At 48.8% G+C, this 25,387-nt stretch overlaps 2 protein-coding genes across 3 annotated transcripts in view; one reads left to right on the top strand and one right to left on the bottom strand.

Annotated features, from left to right (window-relative positions):
* The window catches only part of zmynd10 (zinc finger, MYND-type containing 10), a 296,351-nt gene that overhangs the window by 190,766 nt on the left and 80,198 nt on the right, over positions 1-25,387 (bottom strand). The gene's annotated exons all lie outside the window — the stretch shown is intronic.
* sema3h (sema domain, immunoglobulin domain (Ig), short basic domain, secreted, (semaphorin) 3H) overlaps positions 1-25,387 on the top strand; it is a 190,378-nt gene that overhangs the window by 113,463 nt on the left and 51,528 nt on the right. For both annotated transcript variants that reach the window (XM_070895738.1, XM_070895737.1), the window contains exons 6-7: positions 19,803-19,922; positions 22,147-22,292. In XM_070895738.1, coding sequence (XP_070751839.1) covers positions 19,803-19,922; positions 22,147-22,292 — 266 coding nt within the window. The remainder of the gene's footprint in view (positions 1-19,802; positions 19,923-22,146; positions 22,293-25,387) is intronic.

Raw genomic sequence — 25,387 nt, 5'->3', positions numbered from 1 at the left:
GTCCCCATTCTTGACTAAAGACAGTAGCGGATCTCTATTTGTCCAGACTTTGATCTGATGGGCTGTCACGGGTGAGCCTTCGCTTTCGAAAGCTTCAACAGCCATGACCATCTCAGCAGCATGCTCGGTTGCCCCCTCGGTGGTGGCTAGTGGGAGCCTGCTGAGTGCATCGGCGCAGTTTTCAGTGCCCGGTCTGTGCCGAATTGGATAGTCATAGGCGGCTAATGTGAGTGCCTACTTCTGTATGCGGGCCGATGCATTTGCATTTATGGCCTTGTTGTTGGCCAAAAGGGACGTTAGGGGTTTGTGATCTGTCTCCAGCTCAAATTTCCTGCCAAACAGGTACTGGTGCATTTTTTTTACTGCATATACACATGCAAGCGCTTCCTTTTCTACCACCCCGGAGCCCCTTTCTGCCTGGGACAGACTTCTGGAGGCATAAGCTACCGGCTGTAACTGACCCTTGGCATTCACATGCTGCAACACACACCCGACCCCATAGGACGACGCATTGCACGTTAAAACAAGTTTCTTACATGGGTCATATAGCGTTAACAGATTGTTGGAGTATAACAAATTGTGTGCTCTATCAAAAGCCCTTTCCTGGCTGTCCCCCCAGACCCATTCACGACCTTTGTGTAGGAGCACGTGTAGCGGCTCTAACAGCGTGCTCAATTTGGGATGAAAGTTACCAAAATGGTTCAGGAGCCCCAGGAACGAACGCAGCTCCGTTGTGTTAGGGGTCTGGGTGCTCTCTGGATCACTTCCATTTTGGACGCAGTAGGTCTGATCCCATCTGCTGCTACCCTCCTCCCCAGGAATTCTACCTCTGGAGCTAGGAAGACGCACTTCGCCTTTTTCAGTCGCAGACTTACCCGGTCCAGTCTGCCTAGCACCTCCTCCAGATTGTGCAGGTGTTCTTCAATATCGCAACCCGTGATGAGGATGTCGTCTTGAAAATCCACAATCCTTGGAATCGACTTGAGGAGACTTTCCATGTTTCATTGAAAGATCGCGGCGGCTGAGCGAATCCCGAATGGACATCTGTTGTACTCAAACAACCCCTTGTGTGTCGTGATGGCGGTCAGCTTCTTCGTCTCACTCGCCAGCTCCTGGGTCATGTAAGCTGAGGTCAGGTCCAATTTTGAAAAAAGTTTGCCACTGGATAGCGTCGCAAAGAGATCCTCTGCTCTCGGTAGCGGGTACTGGTCTTGAAGTGACACCCGATTGATGGTGGCCTTGTAAACACCACATATCCTGACCGACCCATCCGCCTTGAGCACAATCGGGCTCGCCCAGTCATTGAATTCGACTGGCGAGATGATGTCTTCCATCAGCAGGCGGTCCAATTCGCCTTCTATCTTTTCCCGCATCACGTACGGCACCGCTCTGGTCTTGTGGTGTACTGGCCTGGCGTCCGGGTTTATGTGAATCACTACCTTGGCCCCCATGAAAGTGCCAATGCCAGGTTGGAATAGTGAGTTGGAATAGTGAGTCCAGGACCTGTGAGCATGATATTCGCTCCACAGAAGAAATTGCATTGACATCGCCCCATTTCCAGTTCATGACAGCAAGCCAACTCCTCCCCAGCAGTGCGGGACCGTTCCCCGGGACAATCCAGAGTGGCAACCTGTTCTCCGAATCTTTGTGGGTCACGACTACCTAGCACCGGAATTATCTCCTTTGTAAATGTCTGTAGCTGTGCGTCAATTGGCAATAGTTTTGGCCTCCTGGCCTTGGATGCCCACAACTTGTCGAACTGTTTGATACTCATCAGGGACTGGCTGGCCCCCGTGTCTAGCTCCATTGATACGGGGATGCCATTGAGGAGCACTTTCATCATTATCGGTGGTGTCCTGGTATATGAACTGTATATGTGCTCCACATGAACTCGCTGAACTTCAGCTTCCAGCGATTTCCCCCAGTGTCCATTTGGCCTCGTAGGGCTGACATTGGGCCCATCCTCCTTGTACATCAACCTGGCTGCAGGCTTCCTGCACATATGCGCCAAGTGACCACTGACGTTGCAGTTTCTGCAGGTATATTGCTGATACCTGCAGGCTCTGGCTGGGTGTTTGCCTCCACACCTCCAGCATGAGCTGGAGGCCCCGTTGTTGGAAACAAAAGGTCCATTACCAGTCGATCGTCTCTGACTGTCTCTGTAACTGTCCTTAAGCGCACCATTAACAGGTGTTGATGGCCACATTACTGGCCGCATTGTCCATTGCGATAGCATGAATCGCCGTTCAGCTAGCCATCGTCTCTGTTGAATTCCCCCTTTGGGTTCGACTACATGCTGGGGCATGTCCAATTGCCCTTGTCTGCCTAGAGAACTGTGTATCGCGTTAACAATGTTGACTCCCTGTCCATTTGCTGCATTTAAGCCAAGATTTTTGTTAAACATCATTCTGGTCTCTTCCTCCCCTGAGATAAATGTCTGGGCCACCAAAGCCGCCGTTTCCAGGGTCAAGTCTTTGGTCTCAATCAGTTTCCTGAAAACCTCAGCGTGCCCTCAATAAAAAAGTCTCGCAGCATCTCCGCTCTGCATGCATCTGGGAACTTACATAGGCTCGCCAGTCGCCGGAGATCTGCCACGAAGTCTGGAATGCTTTGCCCTTCTCGCCGCCGGTGCGTGTAAAACCGGTGACTTACCATGTGCATGCTGCTAGCCGGTTTAAGGTGTTCCCCGATCAACTTACTGAGCTCTTCGAACATCTTGTCCGCCGGCTTCTCTGGCGCTAGAAGGTCCTTCATCAGGGAGTACGTTCTGGATCCACAAACCGTCAGGAGATGAGCCCTGCGTTTGTCGGCCGAATCCTGTCTCAACCATTCCTTAGTGACAAAACTTTGCTGTAGTCTCTCAATAAAGTCGTCCCAATCATCACCAACACAGTACCTCTCTTCTGTGCTGCTAGTGGCCATGCTCGCATAGTTTAAATCCTAGTTTCTTGTCGCCAATGATGTGTCCTTACTATACAGTATAACTGCACACGAGGCCCATACTTGAGAGAAGGTCACTCTGTGAACAGTTACCTTTATTACCAAGACCTCAAGTGATGAAGGTGGGTGGAGCTTCCCCTTTTATACTTGAAAGTCCAGGTTAGGAATGTCTCCCACAAGTTCACCACCTAGTGGTCAGTGTTCTCACGGTGTACAACTTAGGTCAGTTTATACATGGGTTACAATGACAGTTGAATACATGACAGTCCTGTCGCTAGTGGTGTCCCATTACTAGTGATGTCCCGTTACTAGTGGTCTCTGTCGCTAGTGGTGTCCCATTACTAGTGATGTCCCGTTACTAGTGGTCTCTGTCGCTAGTGGTATCCCATTACTAATGATGTCCCGTCACTGGTGGCCCCCATTACTCGTGATGTCCTGTTACTAATGGTGCCCCGTCACTTGAGGTGTTCCGTTACTAGTGGTGTCCCGTCGCTAGTGATGTCCGTCACTAATGATGTCCCGTCGCTAGTGATGTCCGTCACTATTGATGTCCCGTCGCTAGTGATGTCCCGTCGCTAATGATGTCCGTCACTAGTGGTGTCCCATCGCTAGTGGTGTCCCGTTACTAGTGATGTCCCCTTACTTGTGATGTCCCGTTACGAGTGGAGTACCGTTAATAGTGGTGTCCCGTTACGAGTGGAGTACCGTTAATAGTGGTGTCCCGTTACGAGTGGCGTACGGTTAATAGTGGTGTCCCTTTACTAGTGATGTCCCGTTACTAGTGGTGTCCCGTTACTAGTGATGTCCCGTTAATAGTGATGTCCCGTTACTAGTGATGTCCTGTTACTAGTGGCGTACGGTTACTAGTGGTGTCCCGTTACTAGTGATGTCCCGTTACGAGTGGAGTACCGTTAATAGTGATGTCCCGTTACTAATGATGTCCCGTTACTAGTGGTCTCTGTCGCTAGTGGTATCCCATTACTAATGATGTCCCGTCACTGGTGGCCCCCTTTACTCGTGATGTCCTGTTACTAATGGTGTCCCGTTACTAGTGGTGCCCCGTCACTTGAGGTGTTCCGTTACTAGTGGTCCCCCATTACTAGTGGTGTCCCGTCGCTAGTGATGTCCGTCACTAGTGATGTCCCGTCGCTAGTGATGTCCCGTCGCTAATGATGTCCGTCACTAGTGGTGTCCCATCGCTAGTGGTGTCCCGTTACTAGTGATGTCCCCTTACTAGTGATGTCCCGTTACGAGTGGAGTACCGTTAATAGTGGTGTCCCGTTACGAGTGGAGTACCGTTAATAGTGGTGTCCCGTTACGAGTGGCATACGGTTAATAGTGGTGTCCCGTTACTAGTGATGTCCCGTTACTAGTGGTGTCCCGTTACTAGTGATGTCCCGTTAATAGTGATGTCCCGTTACTAGTGATGTCCCGTTACTAGTGGCGTATGGTTAATAGTGGTGTCCCGTTACTAGTGATGTCCCGTTACGAGTGGAGTACCGTTAATAGTGATGTCCCGTTACTAGTGATGTCCCGTTACTAGTGGCGTATGGTTAATAGTGGTGTCCCTTTACTAGTGATGTCCCGTTACGAGTGGAGTACCGTTAATAGTGATGTCCCGTTACTAGTGATGTCCCGTTACTAGTGGCGTACGGTTAATAGTGATGTCCCGTTACTAGTGGTGTCCCGTTACTAGTGATGTCCCGTTACGAGTGGCATACGGTTAATAGTGATGTCCCGTTACTAGTGATGTCCCGTTACTAGTGGCGTACGGTTAATAGTGATGTCCCGTTACTAGTGGTGTCCCGTTACTACTGATGTCCCGTTATGAGTGGCGTACGGTTAATAGTGATGTCCCGTTACTAGTGGTGTCCCGTTACTAGTGATGACCCGTTACGAGTGGCGTACGGTTAATAGTGGTGTCCCGTTACGAGTGGAGTACCGTTAATAGTGGTGTCCCGTTACGAGTAGCGTACGGTTAATAGTGGTGTCCCGTTACTAGTGATGTCCCGTTACGAGTGGCGTACGGTTAATAGTGGTGTCCCGTTACTAGTGATGTCCCGTTACGAGTGGAGTACCGTTAATAGTGGTGTCCCGTTACGAGTGGCGTACGGTTACTAGTGGTGTCCCGTTACTAGTGATGTCCCGTTACGAGTGGTGTCCCGTTACTAGTGATGTCCCGTTACGAGTGGCGTACGGTTAATAGTGATGTCCCGTTACTAGTGGTGTCCCGTTACTAGTGATGTCCCGTTACGAGTGGCGTACGGTTAATAGTGATGTCCCGTTACTAGTGGTGTCCCGTTACTCGTGATGTTCCGTTACGAGTGGCGTACGGTTAATAGTGATGTCCCGTTACTAGTGGTGTCCCGTTACTAGTGATGTCCCGTTACGAGTGGCGTACGGTTAATAGTGATGTCCCGTTACTAGTGGTGTCCCGTTACTAGTGATGTCCCGTTACGAGTGGCGTACGGTTAATAGTGGTGTCCCGTTACTAGTGATGTCCCGTTACGAGTGGCGTACGGTTAATAGTGGTGTCCCGTTACGAGTGGAGTACCGTTAATAGTGGTGTCCCGTTACTAGTGATGTCCCGTTACGAGTGGCGTACGGTTAATAGTGATGTCCCGTTACTAGTAGTGTCCCGTTACTAGTGATGTCCCGTTACGAGTGGCGTACGGTTAATAGTGGTGTCCCGTTACTAGTGATGTCCCGTTACGAGTGGCGTACGGTTAATAGTGGTGTCCCGTTACGAGTGGAGTACCGTTAATAGTGGTGTCCCGTTACGAGTGGCGTACGGTTAATAGTGGTGTCCCGTTACGGGTGGCGTACGGTTAATAGTGGTGTCCCGTTACGAGTGGCGTACGGTTAATAGTGGTGTCCCGTTACTAGTGATGTCCCGTTAATAGTGATGTCCCGTTACTAGTGGTGTCCCGTTACTAGTGGTGTCCCGTTACGAGTGGCGTACGGTTAATAGTGGTGTCCCGTTACTAGTGATGTCCCATTACGAGTGGCGTACCGTTAATAGTGGTGTCGGGCAGATGGATGTGCGAGCTGGTGGGAATGGTTGCCTAATCATGATTCTCCTGGGGTGTCGCGGTTGTGTGGGGGGCAGGTTCGAAGGATCAGCTGGCCTTTTCCTGCTGTAATCCACAGCATGCTGACTCAGAGGAAAACATGCCGTCAGCCAAGCCAAGCTGACGCCAGAAAGTGAAGGCCAGGAGCCTGAGGGCTGACATGACTCCCGACACCGTGAGCTGGGCTGCTCCTGGTCAGCTCTGCTCACAGCTCTTTGGGATCAGCAGCATGGATCCTCCTGCGAGTCAAAAGCATCACCAGCAGCAATTAGTTTCAAGGTGGATTGTGATCTTAGTCGGAGCATCGGTTTCTGGGCACTGCGGCAGGGTGAATTGTTATTCTGGGCACTCCCACAGCATCTGCTATAGAGACTGATCTCATCACAGCTGGCTTGCTGGTGCTGATGGTCTGTTCCCCACCCTTAGTCTCAAAATGGCATTGGCAATATTACTGCACAACCGCTTAGTGCATTGACGACATCTGCAGTTCTGTCTGAGCCATTAATCTATTCATTTTAAGTAAGTGGAAACAGCAGACAGAGGCTGGTCTTATCAAATACTTGAGCACTGATACGGCCAACAGTAATTTCTAGATTTGTAAGTTTGCTACGTAGTTACACCCATACTGGTATGAATTTGGTGCTGAATTTATAGTAATGCACGGCACCACTACGGGATTATTGAGGCAGAGTTTAACTTTGTGCGAGAATGTAAAAGGGGAAACATCAGCCGGCTTAATACCTCTCGCGATGATTTGTTTCCACTGAAGTGAATGTGAGCGATGGAAACCCGTTCATTCACTCACCCCCGTCTTACACCATGGCACAAAGTCACAATCTACCCTTTAGCTTTTAACTGGCCTCAATTAACTTCTCACTTATCAAAGCCGAACTTGAAGATGCGTTAACGAATCTGGAAAATAAATTTGAGGCACCTTTGCATAATATGAGTGTCCGGTGAAAGAGGATTGGAGGCAGTGAAGAGCACCAGGCACGCAGAGGCCGGGATGCAATCAGGAATCAAAACAGATGGCAGGTCGGAGCCTAAGTGTTAGTCACAAGCTTGGTGCATTTCTGATTCTGAGCTCAGTAAGGCTGGAAATACTCGTCCCAGGTTGTGTTGTCCCTTAAAAGAAATAAGAAAGAAAGACTTGCATTTATATAGCGCCTTTCATGACCACCACTGAACGTCTCACAGCGCTTTACAGCCAATGAAGTACTTTTGGAGTGTAGTCACTGTTGTAATATGTGATATGTGGCAGCTAATTTGCGCACAATCAGCAATGTGATAATGATCAGATAATCTGTTTTTGTTATGTTGATTGAGGGATAAAATATTGGCCAGGACACCGGGGATAACTCACCTGTTCTTCTTCGGAATAGTGCCAAGGGATCCTTTACGTCCACCTGAGAGAGCAGTCAGGGCCTTTGACTGTGCAGCACTCCCTCAGCACTGCACTGGAGAGTCAGCCTAGATTTATGTCCTCAAGTCCCTAGAGTGGGGCTTGAACCCACAACCTTTCGACTGTGAGGTGAGTGTGCTACCCACTGAGCCACAGCTGACACTCGGGAATCAGCATTCTAGTTTGGTGGATAAAAAAATACAATTGGAATTAAGAGATGCTCTCTGCAATTCTCAATTTCTACTTATCTTTGTAACCTCCTCCAGCCCTACCACCCTCCGAGATCTCTGTGCTCCTCCAATTCTGACCTCTTGCCCATCCTCGATTTTCATCCCTCCACCATTGGCAGCCATGTCTTCATCTGTCTCAACCCTAAGCTCTGAAATTCGCTCCCTAAACCTCTCCACCTCGCCCCAAGCCTACCTCTTGGGGAGGTAGCCTCCCTCAAGCCTACCTCTTTGACCAAGCTTTTGGTCACCTGTCCTAACATCTCCTTATATGGGCTTGGTGTCAAATTTTGTTTGTCCCCAAGTGCCTTGGGGTGTTTTACTATGTTAAGTGCAAGTTGTTGTTGTAATAAAGGGAGCTACCACAAGATGTATGTGAAAGGGAAGGCCTGCGTATTTTGTAAGATTACGGGTCCTATACCCGAAGGGTTAAACTAGTCAGCACAGCTTTGGGAAGGAGGTAAGAGTCACAGTGGAGTGGTGCTGGTGACCTCAGTTGAGTAAAGGTCAGCTCAGGTCATGAAACCAACATGTGGTTCAGAAATAAAAAATGGAGACCAAGGGTCTTGGTTCACAGGCCAGCCATGGTTCAGTTGGTAGCATTCCGTTTCTGAGTCAGAAAGAGACTCTTTGCTAGCCCCACTCCAGAGACTTGAGCACACATTCAAGGCTGCCACTCTAGTGCAGTACCGAGGGAGAGCTGCACTATCAGCAGTGCCATCTGATGGACGAGACGTTAAAGCGATGGCTCCTGCCCGAGGTAGATGATAGATCCATCAAACGCAGGTATTACTTGAAACTCTCCACATCGCTGTAAAGCAGGTAATGGTACAAACTTAAGCATCAGTTGGTTCTTTCTGTTCTACCCAATGCTTAAAGGCTCTGTGTCATTGGTCCCAAACTTGGTGCACTCACCGCCCGCTGCCGCTGAGTCTTCTGGGCGGTCTCCCCTTGGTGCCAGTTTCCTCTAGGCCCCCCGCCGGCGGGAGGGGAGTAACGCTGGGAACCTCCCGCTGACGTCCGCGAGCGCGCAAGGCGCGTAAGTGTCGTCCTGCCCACCGAGCTGACAGTTTGCTCCAGACGGGAGTCGGCAGCAGGGGGGGGGGACGGGAGTCAGCAGCAGGGGGGGGGTCTAACCCCAACGGACCTGCAAAAAAAGGTTACTAAACTTCTTTTCTTTTTTTTTAACAGCAATTCAGGTGGATGGGGTCCCCTGAAGGTTTTCCAGTGCTTTTCTTGTGTAAATTTTCATTTTTATGTGCTTCCCCCCTCCCTGGGCCCGACTCAATCCTCGGCAGCACTTTGGCGATGATTGCATTTGCTGCTGAGATTGGGAGCTCCCGCCCGCTGCCACCCAGATTCAGGGCGTAAGGCGGTTTTTTGCCGTCGGGCGGTACTGGCAGATCTTTTTGAGGAATCTCCCTGCCAAAGAGTCGCCAGGTATCTCAGCGGTCCTTTGGGTGGCACGTGGGCGGGCCTTAGCTTTGACCAAGTTCGAGCCCATTATCTCTGACATTAGGGTTCGAGTTACAAACATTGCGAATTCAACAATACCTTTTCTTGCTGCCCTGTGTGACTGGATTCTATATCGCACGGACAAAAGAGAGAACTTGCATTTATATAGCGCCTTTCATGACACAGGACATCCCAAAGCGCTTCACAGCCAATGAAGTGCTCCTGATGTGTCGACACTGTTGTAATGTGGGAAATGCGACAACCAATTTGCAGCAAGATCCCACAAAGGGCAATGAGATAAATGACTAGATAATCTGTTTTCGTGATGTTGGTTGGGGGATTAATATTGACCAGGACACCCGGGAGATCCCCTCTGCTCTTCGAAATAGTGCCGTGGGACCTTTTACATCCACCCGAGAGAGTCGTCGGGGCCTCGGTTTAACGTCTCACCCGAAAGACGGGATGTCAGCTCGCTCATGCCTGGTGTTGTGTGGCTCTTGTAAAGCAAAGCGACCACTGCTTTGTGTACAGCACACACCGAGGACAAAGGGCTCGGCTCGCTTGAGCCGGGTTTAAAACCCTTATCACTGGGAGATTGTTACGGGTGAGGCTTGTGACTGAAAACTGTGAGACAGATCGTGCACTTAAATAAATGTGCTTCCTCAGTCAATCCGCCAGTCCCGGTGGGAGTTTGGCTGAGTGGCATGGAAAATTGCGAGACCTGATTGCGTCGCGTTCCAACCCTAATTGCTTCCATGCACCCAGAGGAGGAACAGGAACAGGCCATTCAGCCCCTCTAGCCTGTTCCACCATTCAGTTAGATCATGACAGCATGGAGGCCCCGACCTGCGAGAGACCAGTAGCGGCAGGTTGAGGCCATAAAAGGAGCAGTGAGCGACGGTCATGGAGCAGCGTGGAGGCATACCACTCCAGGGAGCAGCATGAGCTGGTGCAGGAGGGCAACAGCAGCGAAGAGTGACGTCATCAAGATCCAGGTCGGTGATTGGAGCGTGGGCAGCTACAGCAGGAGCGGCGAAGTCAGGGCGAAGAAGCGGTGAGAGACTGCAGAGGGACGTGATCGTGGCCCAGGGGAGGCGTGATTCGGGGCCCAGAAGAGGTGAGGGCGATGGGGCAGCACGGGCCAGCCCACACTGCATTATGTGTGCACACTAGGTCCGTGCAGCAGAGCTGGTCTCCAGTCATTGGTTAATCCTTGCCACTGGACCAAGACCTAGCTCTGTCAAGCCCGTGTGGTGGCTGGTGTGCAACGGCCACCACATGTTAAAAAAATCCACGCACAGGCATCTTCTACCCTTGAGGATGCAGTTTGGGTCCTTCATTGAAACACCCGTGAACTCATCCTTTTTTAGCGTGGAAGCAAGTCAGCCTCGTTTCGAGGGAGCGCCTATGAAGATGAGATCATGGCTGATCTGTACCTCAACTCCATTTACCCGCCTTTGCTTCATATCCCTTGATACCCTTACCCAACCAAAATCTATTGATCTCAGCCTTGAAAGCTCCAATTGACCCAGCATCCACAGACTTGTTGGGGAGAGAGTTCCAGATTTCCCCTGCTCTTTATGTGAAAAAGAGCTTTCTGATTCCCCTCCTAGATGACCAAGCTCTTATTTTAAGATCATGCTTTCTTCTTCTGGACTCCCCTACTAATTCTGGCCTTTTGCAAATCCCCAATTTTAATCGCCCCACCATTGGCGGCCATGCCTTCAGATGTCTGGGCCCCAAGCTCTTGAATTCCCTCCGTGAACCTCCCTGCATCTGTACATCTCTCTCTACTTTCAAGACGCTCCTTAAAGCCTACCCCTTCGACCAAGCTTTTGATCACCTTTCCTAGTATCTCTATGTGGTTCGGTGCCACGTTTTGCCTGATTAGGATGTTTCATTACGTTAAAGACGCTATAGAATGCAAGTTGTTGTTGTTGTAATGGGGCAGATGGAACTACAGAGGAGGAAGAGAGGAATATTCAATAGAATTGGGTTACCATCTTTACAATGGAGCCACAAAAAGTGGTAAATATCAGGAGGTAACCATATGAAGTGTGGTTCAATTCCAGGAGAAACATTAGTTAACTGGATCTCTGATATCCTTGTATGTTAGTAATTTCATCCCACGTCTTCCAGTTTATTTTAATTTCAGTATACTTTATAATGTGCTGTGTTTCAGAAAGAAATGATAAGTTCCATTCTTGAGGTCTCCCTCAAAGTCTGTAATTAAAGACTGGGTGCTCATTGTATATTGTTATATTGTTGTTCTTGAAGTTGGCTTGTTTAGGCCACCACAGGAAGAATTACTGCCACTTTCAAAAGAAGCCAAGTTAACCACAGACAGAGAAATGCTTGCCACATTGGATTTTAACTCCAGGCGGGTGGGTAGTGGGATGAGTTGGAAACTTACCCGCTGTAATGCATTTGCTTCATGGGTTCTTTGCTTAGGAATTCATAGCAACACATTGCTATTAAGAACTAATTGGTTTATTAACAAAGGTTTAGTAATCACACTACACATTACCAGTTCATCCACGAGGCTCACAACTGCATACCTCATCATGGATGACCTAGACCCAATTGATTGGGATTTTATTGAGTCTTGCGAACATCATGGGGCTGAAATTTACCTTCGCCCGAGCCGGGTTGCACCTTCCACTCCTGAAGTGTTTTTTCCGCCACTTCGGATGAGGTCGCCTCTTTCGGTAAATTCAGCTCTTTGGCGTTTTTTTTCAAGCGGACCGGAAGTCGGTCATAATGGAGGCGAAAGTGGACGTGGGACGGAGACTCCGCCGCTGTCAGTCAACAGCGGAGCGGAGGTGACATCACAACGTGTGTGCGTCACCATGGCTCGCTCCTCCACTTAAAGCAAAGAGCCTTCAGCAATTTGAAACTTCAGCCCACTGGGCCACCAGGGCCAGCGGTCTGGCACCCAAGAGGGGCTGCCAGGTTGCCTGTTGGCGGCCCGGCTGAACCCGGGGGCATAATTGTCGGGCCGACCTGGCAGTAGGCTGACAAAAAAAACATGGTGGCCACGGCAGTGCGCACTCCCCTTGAAGGGCCACGTGCTGCCATGGCTCACACGCTGAAAGCCAAGGTGCATCGACAGAAAAAGCTGTCGGGGGCACCGCGCGGCAGGTTTGAGATTCTTGGAGGTAACTTTGGCTGGAGGTGTGATGGAGGTGCGGAAGATCGGCGGTGCGCCCTTTGATGACGCACTTAGGATAGTCGCCAGCAGCGGGGGCTAAGTGGGGACCACCAGAAAAACCCTCGCGCTGAATTTCGCTGGAGGCAGCCATCGGACCGGAAGTCGGCAGCCGCTCGACTCTGTCGCCTGGTGGTAAGTAGCCTTTTTGGGGAGCTGAATTTCGGCCCCCATGTGACTGGCTAAGCCACTCACAATGCAACACCTCTACAACTATTTTTGTGAACCTATAAATCAAGTGGCCCCTTGTTAAAGGGGCACTAAAATCAGAAAATTAAACAAATTAACCTTTAAACTTTAAACGATCATGGGGTGATGATGCACTCTAGTCCCTCCGGCGCCCGCCTCTTACGGAAGGCCGCGAGCGTACTGGTGGACACCGCGTGCTCCATCTCCAGGGACACCCTGGCCCGGATGTAACCGTGAAAGAGAGGCAGGCAGTCGGGCTGAACGACCCCCTCGACCGCCCGCTGCCTGGACCGGTTGATGGCCACCTTGGCCATGCCCAGGAGCAGTCCTACGAGGAGGCCTTTCGACCTGCCCGCTCCCCTCCGCTCAGGGTGCCCAAAGATCAGGAGCATGGGACTGAAGTGGCAACCAGAATTTGAGAAGCAGCCCCTTCAAATATTGCAATAGGGGCTGCAACCTCACACATACAACATATACATTCAACATGGACTCCTCCAGTACGCAGAAATTGCAGGTGGCCTGGGAGACAACACCTCTACAAACCTGTGAGGTGCATACATTACACCCACCTTTCCAGTGACGAGGCCTGGGAGATTGTATCTCCTGCGCCTCAGTTAAATCCCGCCAGCCAATTTCCCGCCTGGAACAAACCAAATGTTGGCAGGAAGCAATGGAGGCCGCCTGCTGACACAAAGTAGGCGGTGGAATTGGGTTCCGGGTGTGTCTCATGAACGTCTTGCATTCGGGAAGTGGAGAGTGTCTGAGGCAGAGAGGCCTAAGCTTTTCTTATTGACCCGTGGGCGCTCTCTTGTGGCTCCTGACCCTGCAAAGCAAAGAAAACAACTTACCTTTTTCAGCCTCTTGGGCTGATCTTCTTCCGGCTTGGTTCAGCCACAGCGGCTTCCCCAATTAGGTCTTGGTTAATATTGCAGTTGGCTCCCGATGACATCATCGAGACCCAATATGCATAAGTAAAGAAAGACCCCACCAGCTTTGGGCCGGTATTCATGTCAACTGCTCAGGTGAACAGGTTAAAATCGTGGAAAGCAGGATCCTAACGCTTGATAGCGAGTCAGTTATCCGGGCAATTTGCGCGCATGTGTCTGTGTGCGCGTGCAATTCTGTGTGTGTGTATATGTGCGTGCATGTGTCGGTGTGTGCATGCCTGTGTGTGTACGCGCGCATGTCTGCGTATGCGTGTGTGTGCATGTCTGTGCGTGCCTACATGTATGTGTGTGCGTGTGTGTGTGTGTTGCCTGCGTCGGTGAGTGCGTGTCTGTGCGTGCCTACATGTGTCTGTGTGAGCGTACCAATGCGGGACTACCTGAGAGAGAGATACGTGTGTGCCTGTGTCTGTGTGTGCATATGTGTGTGTGTGTGTGTGTGTGTGTGTGTGTGCCTATGTCTTCGTGTGTGTACTACCACAACTCACACATATCTCCACGACCAACCTTGTTGAGGGTATGATTGGATTCAGCTTTCAGTGACAAGTTGCATTTGAGGGTTAATGCTGGGCTCCAGCACTGCATCTGTTTTCATTTGTTTCAGAGATAAAAGAGTCAATGACACACATGCACACACTGAAGGCTACAGTGAACATGTGGAATATAAAATGTTCTCGCTGTCTGCTGCTGACAGGTCTGAGGCAAGGTTTAACAGAGAGCTTGCACGTTAACATTGATGAATAGCAACTGTCCTGTTTAGACAACCAGGATGACCTGGTTGCCTGGTGTGTATGTGAAGACAGTAATAAATCACAGTATGGCGGGGGTCAGTCAGGAGCAGGTATGGTTTATTTATATGTGTAGTAAATCCATTCTTGACTATAAGTTGCACTCTGATATTTATATCTCCCCAGTATATACAGTATGTGGATATGCAGCTTCACACTCCTGCATGTTCCTGCGCACACGTCTTTGGAATATTCTACATCAGTTGACTTATTTTCTTTTTAAACGGGTGATCTCGCAAGATGGTTTCCAATTTAACCCTCACAGCACCAGCAAGTCCTGAAATTCTGATCCTTCTAGGCCAGCCATTCTTTCTCAGTTAGGTTGGAAAACGATCATTTAATCTGCTACTCCTATTAGGCTTTGCAAACTCGCAAGATTAATTAAAATCGGTACCCATGACGACATCCGCTCCTGAAAGCGTTGACTCTTTGCTGGGCACAGTTGCAGGCCATTATTCAGGAGGGAGCCTTGACCGTTGAGAGTTGGGAGGCTATTCTCCTCGGGGGGCATTACAGCCAAGCCAAATCCTGTCCTGACCCAGTGGCCACTTCCGGCAGGGATTGTGAGATAATGATCAGGAGTGGGAACCTTGGCCAATTCTCCCCTCCTGAACCCAGGACCAAATGTTGCATCCTTCGCAGCCCTGTCTAAGATCAGCTGATGGAATGAGGATTAAACCTTGAACCTTGCTGGTCAGTACGGCTTGGCCACACACTCAATAAACTTACGCAACTATTTGGGAAGCCTAACATCCGCAACTGTAACTTGTGTCCCTGGTGTTTGAACCCAGTGACTTAGTGAGCCGTTCCCTGTCTCAACCTTGTTAATTACCATGGAAACTGCAGTTAGGTCACCTCAAACTTTTCTTTCCAAAAACAAACAAGCTGGACTTCTTTAATCTTTCCTCATAACTTAGATTCCTGATAGTCGGAATCATCACTGTTGTTTGTCTCTGCACCTTATCAGCATCAATAATAATCTTACTTTGAGGGGCCTGTGCCCACCAGAACTGATTGATGGTGTCCTCATTTCACAATAAACCCATCTAAACATTGTGCCCAGTTCCGACATCATTTTATGGCCAACATGTTGGTGTGGATCTGTGTCCTCGATGAACAGAGTTGAGACTGCCTCAAAACCATCTCATGCTGAACCTCAAAAGCCAGCCTGGCTACCATCAGTCACGGCTGGATTCAAGCCCAAATTCCAGAGGTGAAAGGATGGTGACTTCGTGCAGTCCCCTTGCAAAAGATAACCCTGTGCTTCCTTGTTACATCTTGCATGACTTGTGTGAAGCAACACCTCAAATTAAAAATTCTCATCCTTGTTTTCAAATCCCTCCATGGCCTCGCCCCACCCTATCCCTGTAACTTCCCCCAGCTCTACAACCTTCCAGTATCGCTGTGTTCCTCTAATTCTGGCCTCTCGTGCATCCCCAACTTCCTTCCTCCCACCATCGGTGGACGTGCCTTCAGCAGTCTTGGCCCTAAGCTCTGCAACTCCCTCCATAAACCTCCCCACCTCTCACTCCTCCTTTTAGATGCTCCTTAAAACCTACCTATTTGACCAAGTTTTTGTCCTAATGTCTCCTTCTTTGGTTCGGTGTCAATATTTTTTTCTGATTATGCTCCTGGGAATGGCTTGAGACGTTATACAAGGTGCTATATAAATGCAGGTTGTTGTTTGAAACTGGTTTTATGCTTAAGGGATCATCACCCACGCATCATATGATCGAATAGATGGGTTGGAATGTCAGATGACTTCACTTTGACCCTTTCAATTGCATTACAATAGCCTGGTAACCCATTCCAACACTCACTCCCACAACAGCCATGAGATCAGAGCGAGGAAACAATAAAAAGTGTTATACTGGGCAGCTGTAATTAAAGAGTGGCTTAAAACGTCACTGCAGACCACTGGGTTCCCCATCGCTCCTGTTTCTCAATAATCTGTCAGGAACACCTCTCCTTAATTACTCCAGGTTTAGCTGTGGAATGCTGGAACCCATTGGAAATCCAAGTTGGATTATGATAGAGGGGAATAGTTTAGTTCTTCATTTATCCATGGAGTCCATAGCTTAGTTGTTCAACAAGCGATCCTCTAAATATATATTTTTTAAGTCATTCGCGGAAAGTGGGTGTCGATGGCAAGGCCAGCCCTTATTGCCCATCCCTAATTGCCCTTGAGAAGGTGGTGGTGAGCCGCCTTCTTCAACCGTTGAAGTCCGTGTGAGGAAGTTCCTCCCACAGTGCAGTTAGGTAGGGAGCTCCAAGATTTTGACAGCGATGCTGAAGGAATGGATATGCCCAAGTCAGGATGATGTGTGACTTGGAGGGGAACTTGGAGGTGGTGTTCCCATGCACCTGCTCCCCTTGTCCTTCTAGATGGTGGAGGTCGTGGGTTTGGGAGGTGCTGCCGAAGAAGCATTGGCGAGTGCTGCAGTGCATCCTGTGTATAGTACACACTGTAGCCACGGTGTATCAGTGATGCAAGGAGTGGGTGTTTAGGCCACTGGGTGGGGTGCTTGATCTTGGCTTTGATTGACCCAGGGCTTTGTAGAATACCCTCCAAGGACAAGGGACCAGATCTACAATGGAAGTGACCTTTGAATCTGGATTCTGCTTTTTGGCTTGGAATTCTGCTCCAACTTGCTCATTGTAATGTTGTTCTCCAACCAACGGAACATTCTGGCAACCTGCTTTAAGTGGCAGGTGGATGGGAGCTGCCCCAAAATGGCTTTGTCACCTCCCTCCTTCTAAGCACACAGCAAACCCACCCTGTCCAGTGGCTCAGCTAAGGCCGTCAGCATTCCCTCGTGTGCTGGTATTGAACTGTGCACAGCGAGCAAAGGAATTCACGTTTGGTTTATTCCCCAGGAAGAATCTTCTAGATCTAGATTTGCCCACTGACACTGAGAAACATTTGTAACAGATTGTCAAAACGAATAAGTGGCAGAACACATTGTGTTCCTGCACAACTAATACATTTTCTATTTCTTTATTCATTTTTGGGATGTGGACATTCCCGGCAAGACCAGCATTTATTTCACATCTCGACTAAGTGTCTTGCTGGACCACTTCAGAGGGCAGTTAAGGGTCAGCCATGTTGGTTGACACACAGTTACACATATCATCATCATCATAGGCAGTCCCTTGAAACGAGGATGACTTGCTTCCACGACAAAAAAAAGGATGAGTTCACAGGTGTTTTGAAAGAAGAACCCGAACTACATCCTGAAGGGTGGAAGATGCCTGTGCATGGATTTTTTTAACATATGGTGGCCGTTGCATATTAGCCACCACACGGGCTTGACAGAGCTAGGTCTTGGTCCAGTGGCAAGGGCTAACCAAGACATCTGGAGACCTGCTCTGCTGCACGGACCAAGTGCGCGCACATATCGCAGTGTGGGCTGGCCCGTGCTGCCTAGGCCAGACCGGGTAAGGACGGCAAGTTTCTTTTACTGAAGTGAAACAGTTGGGTTTTTACAACAATCCAGCAGTTTCATGGTCACCCTTACCAATACTAGCTTTTTTATTTTAATATTTTTAAAAACTGCATTGAACTTGCGTCTCTGGATTGTCAGTCCAGACCTCTGGAATCCTCGACCAGTAACATAACCATTACGCTACCGGACCCAATTAAATGATTGGAACAAAGCCTATTGTGCATTAGCACATTAGAAGAAGGGTCCTCTTGGTCAAACTTAGTCACTCTTCATTAAAGCTGGTGCTAAATGAGTAACATCTCCAGATTGCCACCCACAATGAATCATATTCCCAACCCTTCCCAGTTGAAATTCCATTGAGTGCTATTTTTAGCGTATACTTTAATACACTCGCCCACAATTTATATTTGAGCTACTTCAAACAAGTCATTAACTTGTTTAAACTAAACAGGTTAACGACTTCATTAAATTAGTGCAGACAGGATTTTTTTTTATGAGGGCATTGACCACAGCACTTAAAATAGCGCTCTGCACAGTTACAGCCACACTCAGCTACTTCCTTGCTCCTCGTCTTTTACAGCCCCAGTTATTGACGACAAAAAGAATAGAGGAACGGGATAGTGCAGCCGATTCCCAGGCAATGGGGGCTCCCTGGGTGCAAAGGTCATGAAAATCGGCCCCTGCATTGATGTGGCACCTTGTACCTCCTCTGGATGTCTCAATGTGCTTCAGAGCTAATAAAATAACTCTTTTGCAATATAGTCACATGTTGTTTTGTAAGCAAACACTGCAACTTGTTTGTTCACGGACTGAAACAAACATTAAATCTGTTTTTGTTGGTGGTGTTTTGAGTGAGGGCTGTTGGCCGGGATGCTAGGAGAACTCCCCTACTCTTCATTGAGTAGCACTGTGAGATCTTTTACACCCACGTGGACAGGCAGCCATGGCCTCGATTGACATCTCATCCAAAAGATGGCACCTCCATCTGTGTGGCACTCCCTCAGTATGGCACCTAAGTGTCAGCCTGAATTACATGCAGAAACCCTGGAGTGGGACTTAAACCCATAACGATCTGATTCAAAGGCAAGAGTCCTACCACTGACATGTCTTGCAACAGCACAGACAAGGGAGAGATGGGTTTTCAGTGCTAACGGCACTATCCCATCTCAGTGTTGGCCAGCCATCTTCTGCCAAGTCCCATTGCCAGCAACCTAGCATGTATTGGGGTGGGCTAGCAAGAATGACACTTACGGTAATTATATAGGGCCCTGGTGAGACCATACCTGGAGTATTGTGTACAGTTTTGGTCTCCTTACCTAAGGAAGGATATACTTGTCATAGAGGAAGTGCAGCAAAGGTTCACCAGACTGATTCCTGGAATGGGGGGATTGTCCTATGAGGGGAGATTTAGACTAGGCCTATATTCTCTAGCGTTTAGAAGAATGAGAGGTGATCTCATTGAAACATGCACAATTCTTACAGGGCTTGACAGGGTAGATGCAGGGAGGATGTTTCCTCTGGTTGGGGAGTCTAGAACCAGGGGTCACAGTCTCAGAATAAGGGGTTGGCCATTTAGGACTGAGATGAGGAGAAATGTATTCACTCAGAGGGTGGTGAATCTTTGGAATTCTCTACCCCAGAGGGCTGTGGAAGCTGTCTTTGAGTATATTCAAGACAGAGATTGATAGATTTTTCGATATTAAGGGAATCAAGGGATATGGGGATAGTGCAGGAAAGTGGAGTTGAGGTAAAAAATCAGCCATGATCTCATTGAATGGCAGAGCAGACTCGAGGGGCCGAATGGCCTACTCCTGCTCCTAATTCTTATGAAGGATGTGGTGCAGCAGAAGTGTTTGTATTAATACACCATGGGAACAGTGTCCTGCACTACTTATTACCTGCATACACTGACCCATTGTATTCAGGCCATTTCTGTGAACATCTGTACTTCCGATAGTTTGGACATCCTAAAACACCAACATGACTATTTCACCATTAGCTGGTCTGATTGGTGTAGTATAGCAGGCAATTATTCTGAAAACCCTTTCCTTTCTGTCTTATTGCTTCAGTGGGTGTGCCTGGAAAATGCCTCTTTCAATAAGCTAATTGGTGCACCCGGGTTGTGTTTACAGAAGGAGAGCTGTACGCTGGGATTTCCTCCGACTTCATGAGCCGGGACGTGGCGTTCTTCCGCAGCCTGGGACGTCGCCGTGTTATCCGCACCGAGCAATACGACTCAACGTGGCTCCAAGGTGAGCAAAGTCCCATTCCTTGCATCATCATCATAGACAGTCCCTCGAAATTGAGGAAGACTTGCTTCCACTCTCAAAGTGAGTTCTTAGGTGGCTGAACAGTCCAATACAGGAATTACAGTCTCTGTCACAGGCGGGACAATTGTTGAAGGAAAGGGTGGGTGGGACTGGTTTGCCGCACGCTCCTTTCGCTGCCTGCGCTTGGTTTCTGCATGCTCTTGACGACAAGACTCGAGGTGCTCAGCGCCCTCCCGGATGCTCTTCCTCCACTTAGGGCGGTCTTTGGCCAGGGACTCCCAGGTGTTGGTGGGGATGTTGTACTTTATCAGGGAGGCTTTGAGGGTATCCTGCATCATATAGAATCATAGGAGCACAGAAGGAGGCCATTCGGCCCATCCAGTCTGCACCGCTCTTTCAAGAGCAATCCAGTTAGTCCCACTCCCCCGCTCTTTTCTCAAAGTCCTGCAATTTTTTCTCCTTCAAGTATTTACCCAATTCCCTTTGAAAGGCCACTGTTGAATCTGTATCCACCACCCTGTCAGGCAGTGCATCCCATCAGACTTTTCCAATTTAGTCATCTAATCCCGTATGGTGCCATGCTACACTGATGGACAGCAGCCTGAAGCTTTGAGCTCTGGGGAGTGGGGAGGGTCCCTTTTATACTAGAGATTGCTCGAAAAGGGGGACAAATTGCAGGACTATGCAGGGAGTGGGACTGATTGTATAGCTCTTTTAAAGAGCCGACACAGGCATGATAGGCCGAATAGCCTGAGTCTGTGCTGCATCATTCTATGATTCTGCAGCTTTAACCTGAGTGACAATGTGTAGACATGTTAGCATTGCAGAGATATTCCAGTTGGCTTTTAACAACTCTGATATCACCAGACAATAGAACAGTTTGGGGGGAATTTTAATCCCCAAAAACAGGTGGGTTTGGATCGGGTGGGATGTTAAAATGTTAAAAATCTGAATCCCGACCCTAACCCGCCTCCAAACTGCCCACATCCGGTTTTACTGGGGCAGGGGCAACCAACCTGCTCGCAGGAGGCGGGTTGGAAGTTTAATTATACTGAGACTGCGTGCCTTGTATTTAACCACCATTTTAAATGGAACGCAGGCGGCCAAGTTTTCCGGGCCTCGGGAAACCTGGTGGCTAAAGGGAGACGAGGACTGCTGGATCCAGCAATTAAGTGCCTTTCCACTTACCTGATGGATCCAGTCTACTTGCTTCACCTAACCGCCTGCTATCGGACGCAAACCCCCCCCCCCCCCCCCGAACTTACGATCGCTACTGCCTCCTCCCCTCCTCCCCCCCATGCCACTGACCCTTCCGATCTCTCCCAGCTCTCCCCTGCCGATCACCCCCTCCCGACCCTGCCGATCTCTCCCCCTGACCCTTCCTGTTATGCTCATAATAAAGTAATGTACCTGAGTACTGTAGACATGAGTAAGTGTGACCTTAATCTCTTTATTCAAACTCCAGAGCGTTGATACAGCATGGGAGGCCTGCTTATATACAGTGCTCCCAAGGGATGCTGGGATCCCTTGGGACTCCAACAGGTACACCCTCTGGTGGCGGTGTAATACTGGTTACATAAGGTTGCATACATGACACTTCCGATCTCCCTCTCCCCCACCCCCAACCCCGCCGATCTCTCCCCCTGACCCTTTCGATCTCCCTCCCGACCTTCCGATCTCTCCCCCCCCGACCCTTCCAATCTCTCCTCCCAACCCTTCCAATCTCCCCCCGAGTCCCACAATCCCTCCATCCCTCCTCTCCGTTCCCATGCTGCGGCCTGGTGCCAGAGGCCCACCTGTGGTACAGTCAGCCTGGCTGGATCTGACGGGCTGCGGCCGGGAAACAGACACAAAAAATACTAATCAGGTCCCGCATTTAAATTCAGCAGGGCCCGAGGGAAATCCGTTCCTCCTGATTTTCAGAACTCTGTCCAGCCCCCGCACCCTCCCCACCTTCGATTTAATTTTCAGCCCTTAGTCTTCTGTCATTAATTAAAAAAACATAACCAGTCATAGTTATGCTGGACTCGAACGGGTAGAGTTGGTGTGGATTCAAGTTTTTGTTGACACTTACAAAATGCCGACACTGCCGACAGAGCAGTCGGGTGCACAGAGGGAACCAAACCTCAGGCTGCTCCTTTATCTCCATCTAACTGTGCATGTGAAATGATCTGCACTTGGTTTGATTCTCTCCACTGCTCCTCAGACCCCAGGTTCGTGAAGGTCCATGCAATCGCGGAGAGCAGCAATGAAGAGGACGACAAAGTGTACCTGTTTTTCACTGAGCGCGCTCAGGAGATGGACAGCGATAACGGAAAGGTGGTCTACTCGAGAGTGGCTCGGGTTTGCAAGGTAAGGGGGAACAGCTGTGAATGGAAGTGAGCCAGACCGACTGTGCAGGAAGATGTGCATTGATTCACATTTCTGCTTCTGTGTCCAGTGGCTTTGTAGCGACATCCCACACTTCACAGTGAGTTTTGCTGCTAATGAGATTTAGAATGATCAGTTGCTAAGTGATGGGGAGCCAGATCTTGCATACTGGGTTCAATCCCATATCTCTACTGAGTTAGTCAGGCTGGGAGAAGGTGTGTTCCAGTTCACCAGATCACATGATATTCCTCCTATACTATATGGGAAGTCAAGGACGCTTTCAGTGTCCCTGACGACTATGTGTGCGGGAAGTGTATCCGCCTGCAGCTCCTGATGGACCGCATTGCGGCACTGGAGCTGTGGGTGGATTCACTCTGGAGCATGCACGATGCTGAGAATGACGTGAATAGCACGTTTAGTGAGTTGGTCTTACCCCAGATAAAGGGTACACAGCCAGATAGGGAATGGATGACCAACAGGAAGAGCAATGTAAGGAAGGTAGTGCAGGGGTCCCCTGTGGTCATCCCCCTGCAAAACAGATACACCACTTTGGGTACTGTTGAGGGGGATGACTCATCAGGGGAGGGCAGCAGCAGCCAAGTTCATGGCACAGTGGGTGGCTCTGCTGCACAGGAGGGCAGGAAAATAAGTGGGAGAGCTATAGTGATAGGGGATTCGATTGTAAGGGGAATAGATAAATGTTTCTGCGGCCGTAATCGAGACGCCAGGATTGTATGTTGCCTCCCTGGTGCAAGAGCCAAGGACGTCTTGGAGCGGGTGCAGGACATTCTGAAAAGGGAGGGTGAACAGCCAGTTGTCGTGGCGCATATAGGTACCAACGATATAGGTAAAAAACAGGATGAGGTCCTACGAGTCGAATTTAGGGAGCTAGGAGCTAAATTAAAAAGTAGGACTTCAAAAGTAGTAATCTCAGGATTGTTACCAGTGCCACGTGCTAGTCAGAGTAGGAATCGTAGGATAGCTCAGATGAATACGTGGCTTGAGCAGTGGTGCAGAAGGGAGGGATTCAAATTCCTGGGACATTGGAACCAGTTCTTGGGGAGGTGGGACCAGTACAAAATGGACGGTCTGCACCTGGGCAGGACCGGAACCAATGTCCTAGGGGGAGTGTTTGCTAGTGCTGTTGGGGAGGAGTTAAACTAATATGGCAGGGGGATGGGAACCTATGCAGGGAGACAGAGGGGAGTAGAATGGGGGCAGAAGCAAAAGATAGAAAGAAGAAAAGTAAATGTGGAGGGCAGAGAAACCTAAGGCAAAAACTAAAAAGGGCCACTTTACACCAAAATTCTAAAGAGGCAAAGTGTGTTAGAAAGACAAGCCTGTGCCTCAATGCGAGGAGTATTCGGAATAAGGTGGACGAATTAACTACGTAGATAGCAGTTAACGGGTATGCTGTAATTGGCATCACGGAGGCATGGCTCCAGGGTGACCAAGGTTGGGAACTCAACATCCAGGGGTATTCAACATTTAGGAAGGATAGACAGAAAGGAAAAGGAGGCGGGGTGGCATTGCTGGTTAAAGAGGAAATTAATGCAATAGTAAGAAAGGACATTAGCTTGGATGATGTGAAATCGGTATGGGTGGAGCTACAGAAAACGCTAGTGGGAGATTTGTACAGACCACCAAACAGTAGTAGTAAGGTTGGGGACAGCATCAAACAAGAAATTAGGGATGCATGCAATAAAGCAGTTATCATGGGTGACTTTAATCTACATATTGATTGGGCTAACCAAATTGGTAGAAATGCGGTGGAGGAGGATTTCCTGGAGTGTATTAGGGATGGTTTTCTACACCAATATGTCGAGGAACCAACTAGAGAGCTGACCATCCTACACTGGGTGATGTGTAATGAGAAAGGATTAATTTGCAATCTTGTTGTGCGAGGTAACATGGTAGAATTCTTTATTAAGATGGAGAGTGACACAGTTAATTCAGAAACTAGGGTCCTGAACTTAAGGAAAGGTAACTTCGATGGTTTGAGGTGTGAATTGGCTAGAATAGACTGGCTAGTGATACTTAAAGGGTTGAAGGTGGATAGGCAATGGCAAACATTTAAAGATCACATGGATGAACTTCAGCAATTGTACATCCCTGTCTGGAGTAAAAATAAAACGGGGAAGGTGGCTCAACCATGGCTAACAAGGGAAATTAAGGATAGTGTTAAATCCAAGGAAGAGACATATAAATTGGCCAGCAGAAGCAGCAAACCTGAGAACTGGGAGAAATTTAGAATTCAGCAGAGGAGGACAAAGGGTTTAATTAAGAGGGGGAAAATAGAGTACGAGAAGAAGCCGGGAAAATAAAAACTGACTGCAAAAGCTTCTATAGATATGTGAAGAGAAAAAGATTAGTGAAGACAAACGTAGGTCCCTTGCAGTCGGATTCAGGTGAATTTATAATGGGGAACAAAGAAATGGCAGACCAATTGAACAAATGCTTTGGTTCTGTCTTCACGATGGAAGACACAAATAACCTTCCGGAAATACTCGGGGAACGAGGGTCTAGTGAGAAGGAGGAACTGAAGGATATCCTTATTAGGCGGGAAATTGTGTTAGGGAAATTGATGGGATTGAAGGCCGATAAATCCCGGGGCCTGATAGTCTGCATCCCAGAGTACTTAAGGAAGTGACCCTAGAACTAGTGGATGCATTGGTGATCATTTTCCAACAGTCTATCGACTCTGGATCAGTTCCTATGGGCTGGAGGGTAGCTAATGTAACACCACTTTTAAAAAAGGGAGAGAGAGAGAAAGCGGGTAATTATAGACTGGTTAGCCTGACATCAGTAGTGGGGAAAATGTTGGAATCAATTATTAAGGATGAAATAGCAGTGCATTTGGAAAGCAGTGACAGGATCGGTCCAAGTCAGCATGGATTTATGAAGGGGAAATCATGCTTGACAAATCTTCTAGAATTTTTTGAGGATGTAACTAGGGAGAACCAGTGGATGTGGTGTATTTGGACTTTTAAAAGGCTTTTGACAAGGTCCCACACAAGAAATTGGTGTGCAAAATCAAAGCACATGGTATTGGGGGTAATATACTGAAGTGGATAGAG

The sequence above is a fragment of the Pristiophorus japonicus genome, chromosome 12, assembly GCF_044704955.1.
Source record: "Pristiophorus japonicus isolate sPriJap1 chromosome 12, sPriJap1.hap1, whole genome shotgun sequence".
NCBI lineage: Eukaryota > Metazoa > Chordata > Chondrichthyes > Pristiophoridae > Pristiophorus > Pristiophorus japonicus.
The sequence above is the reverse complement of the archived record's forward strand: the minus strand, read 5'-3'. Positions and strand labels throughout refer to the sequence as shown.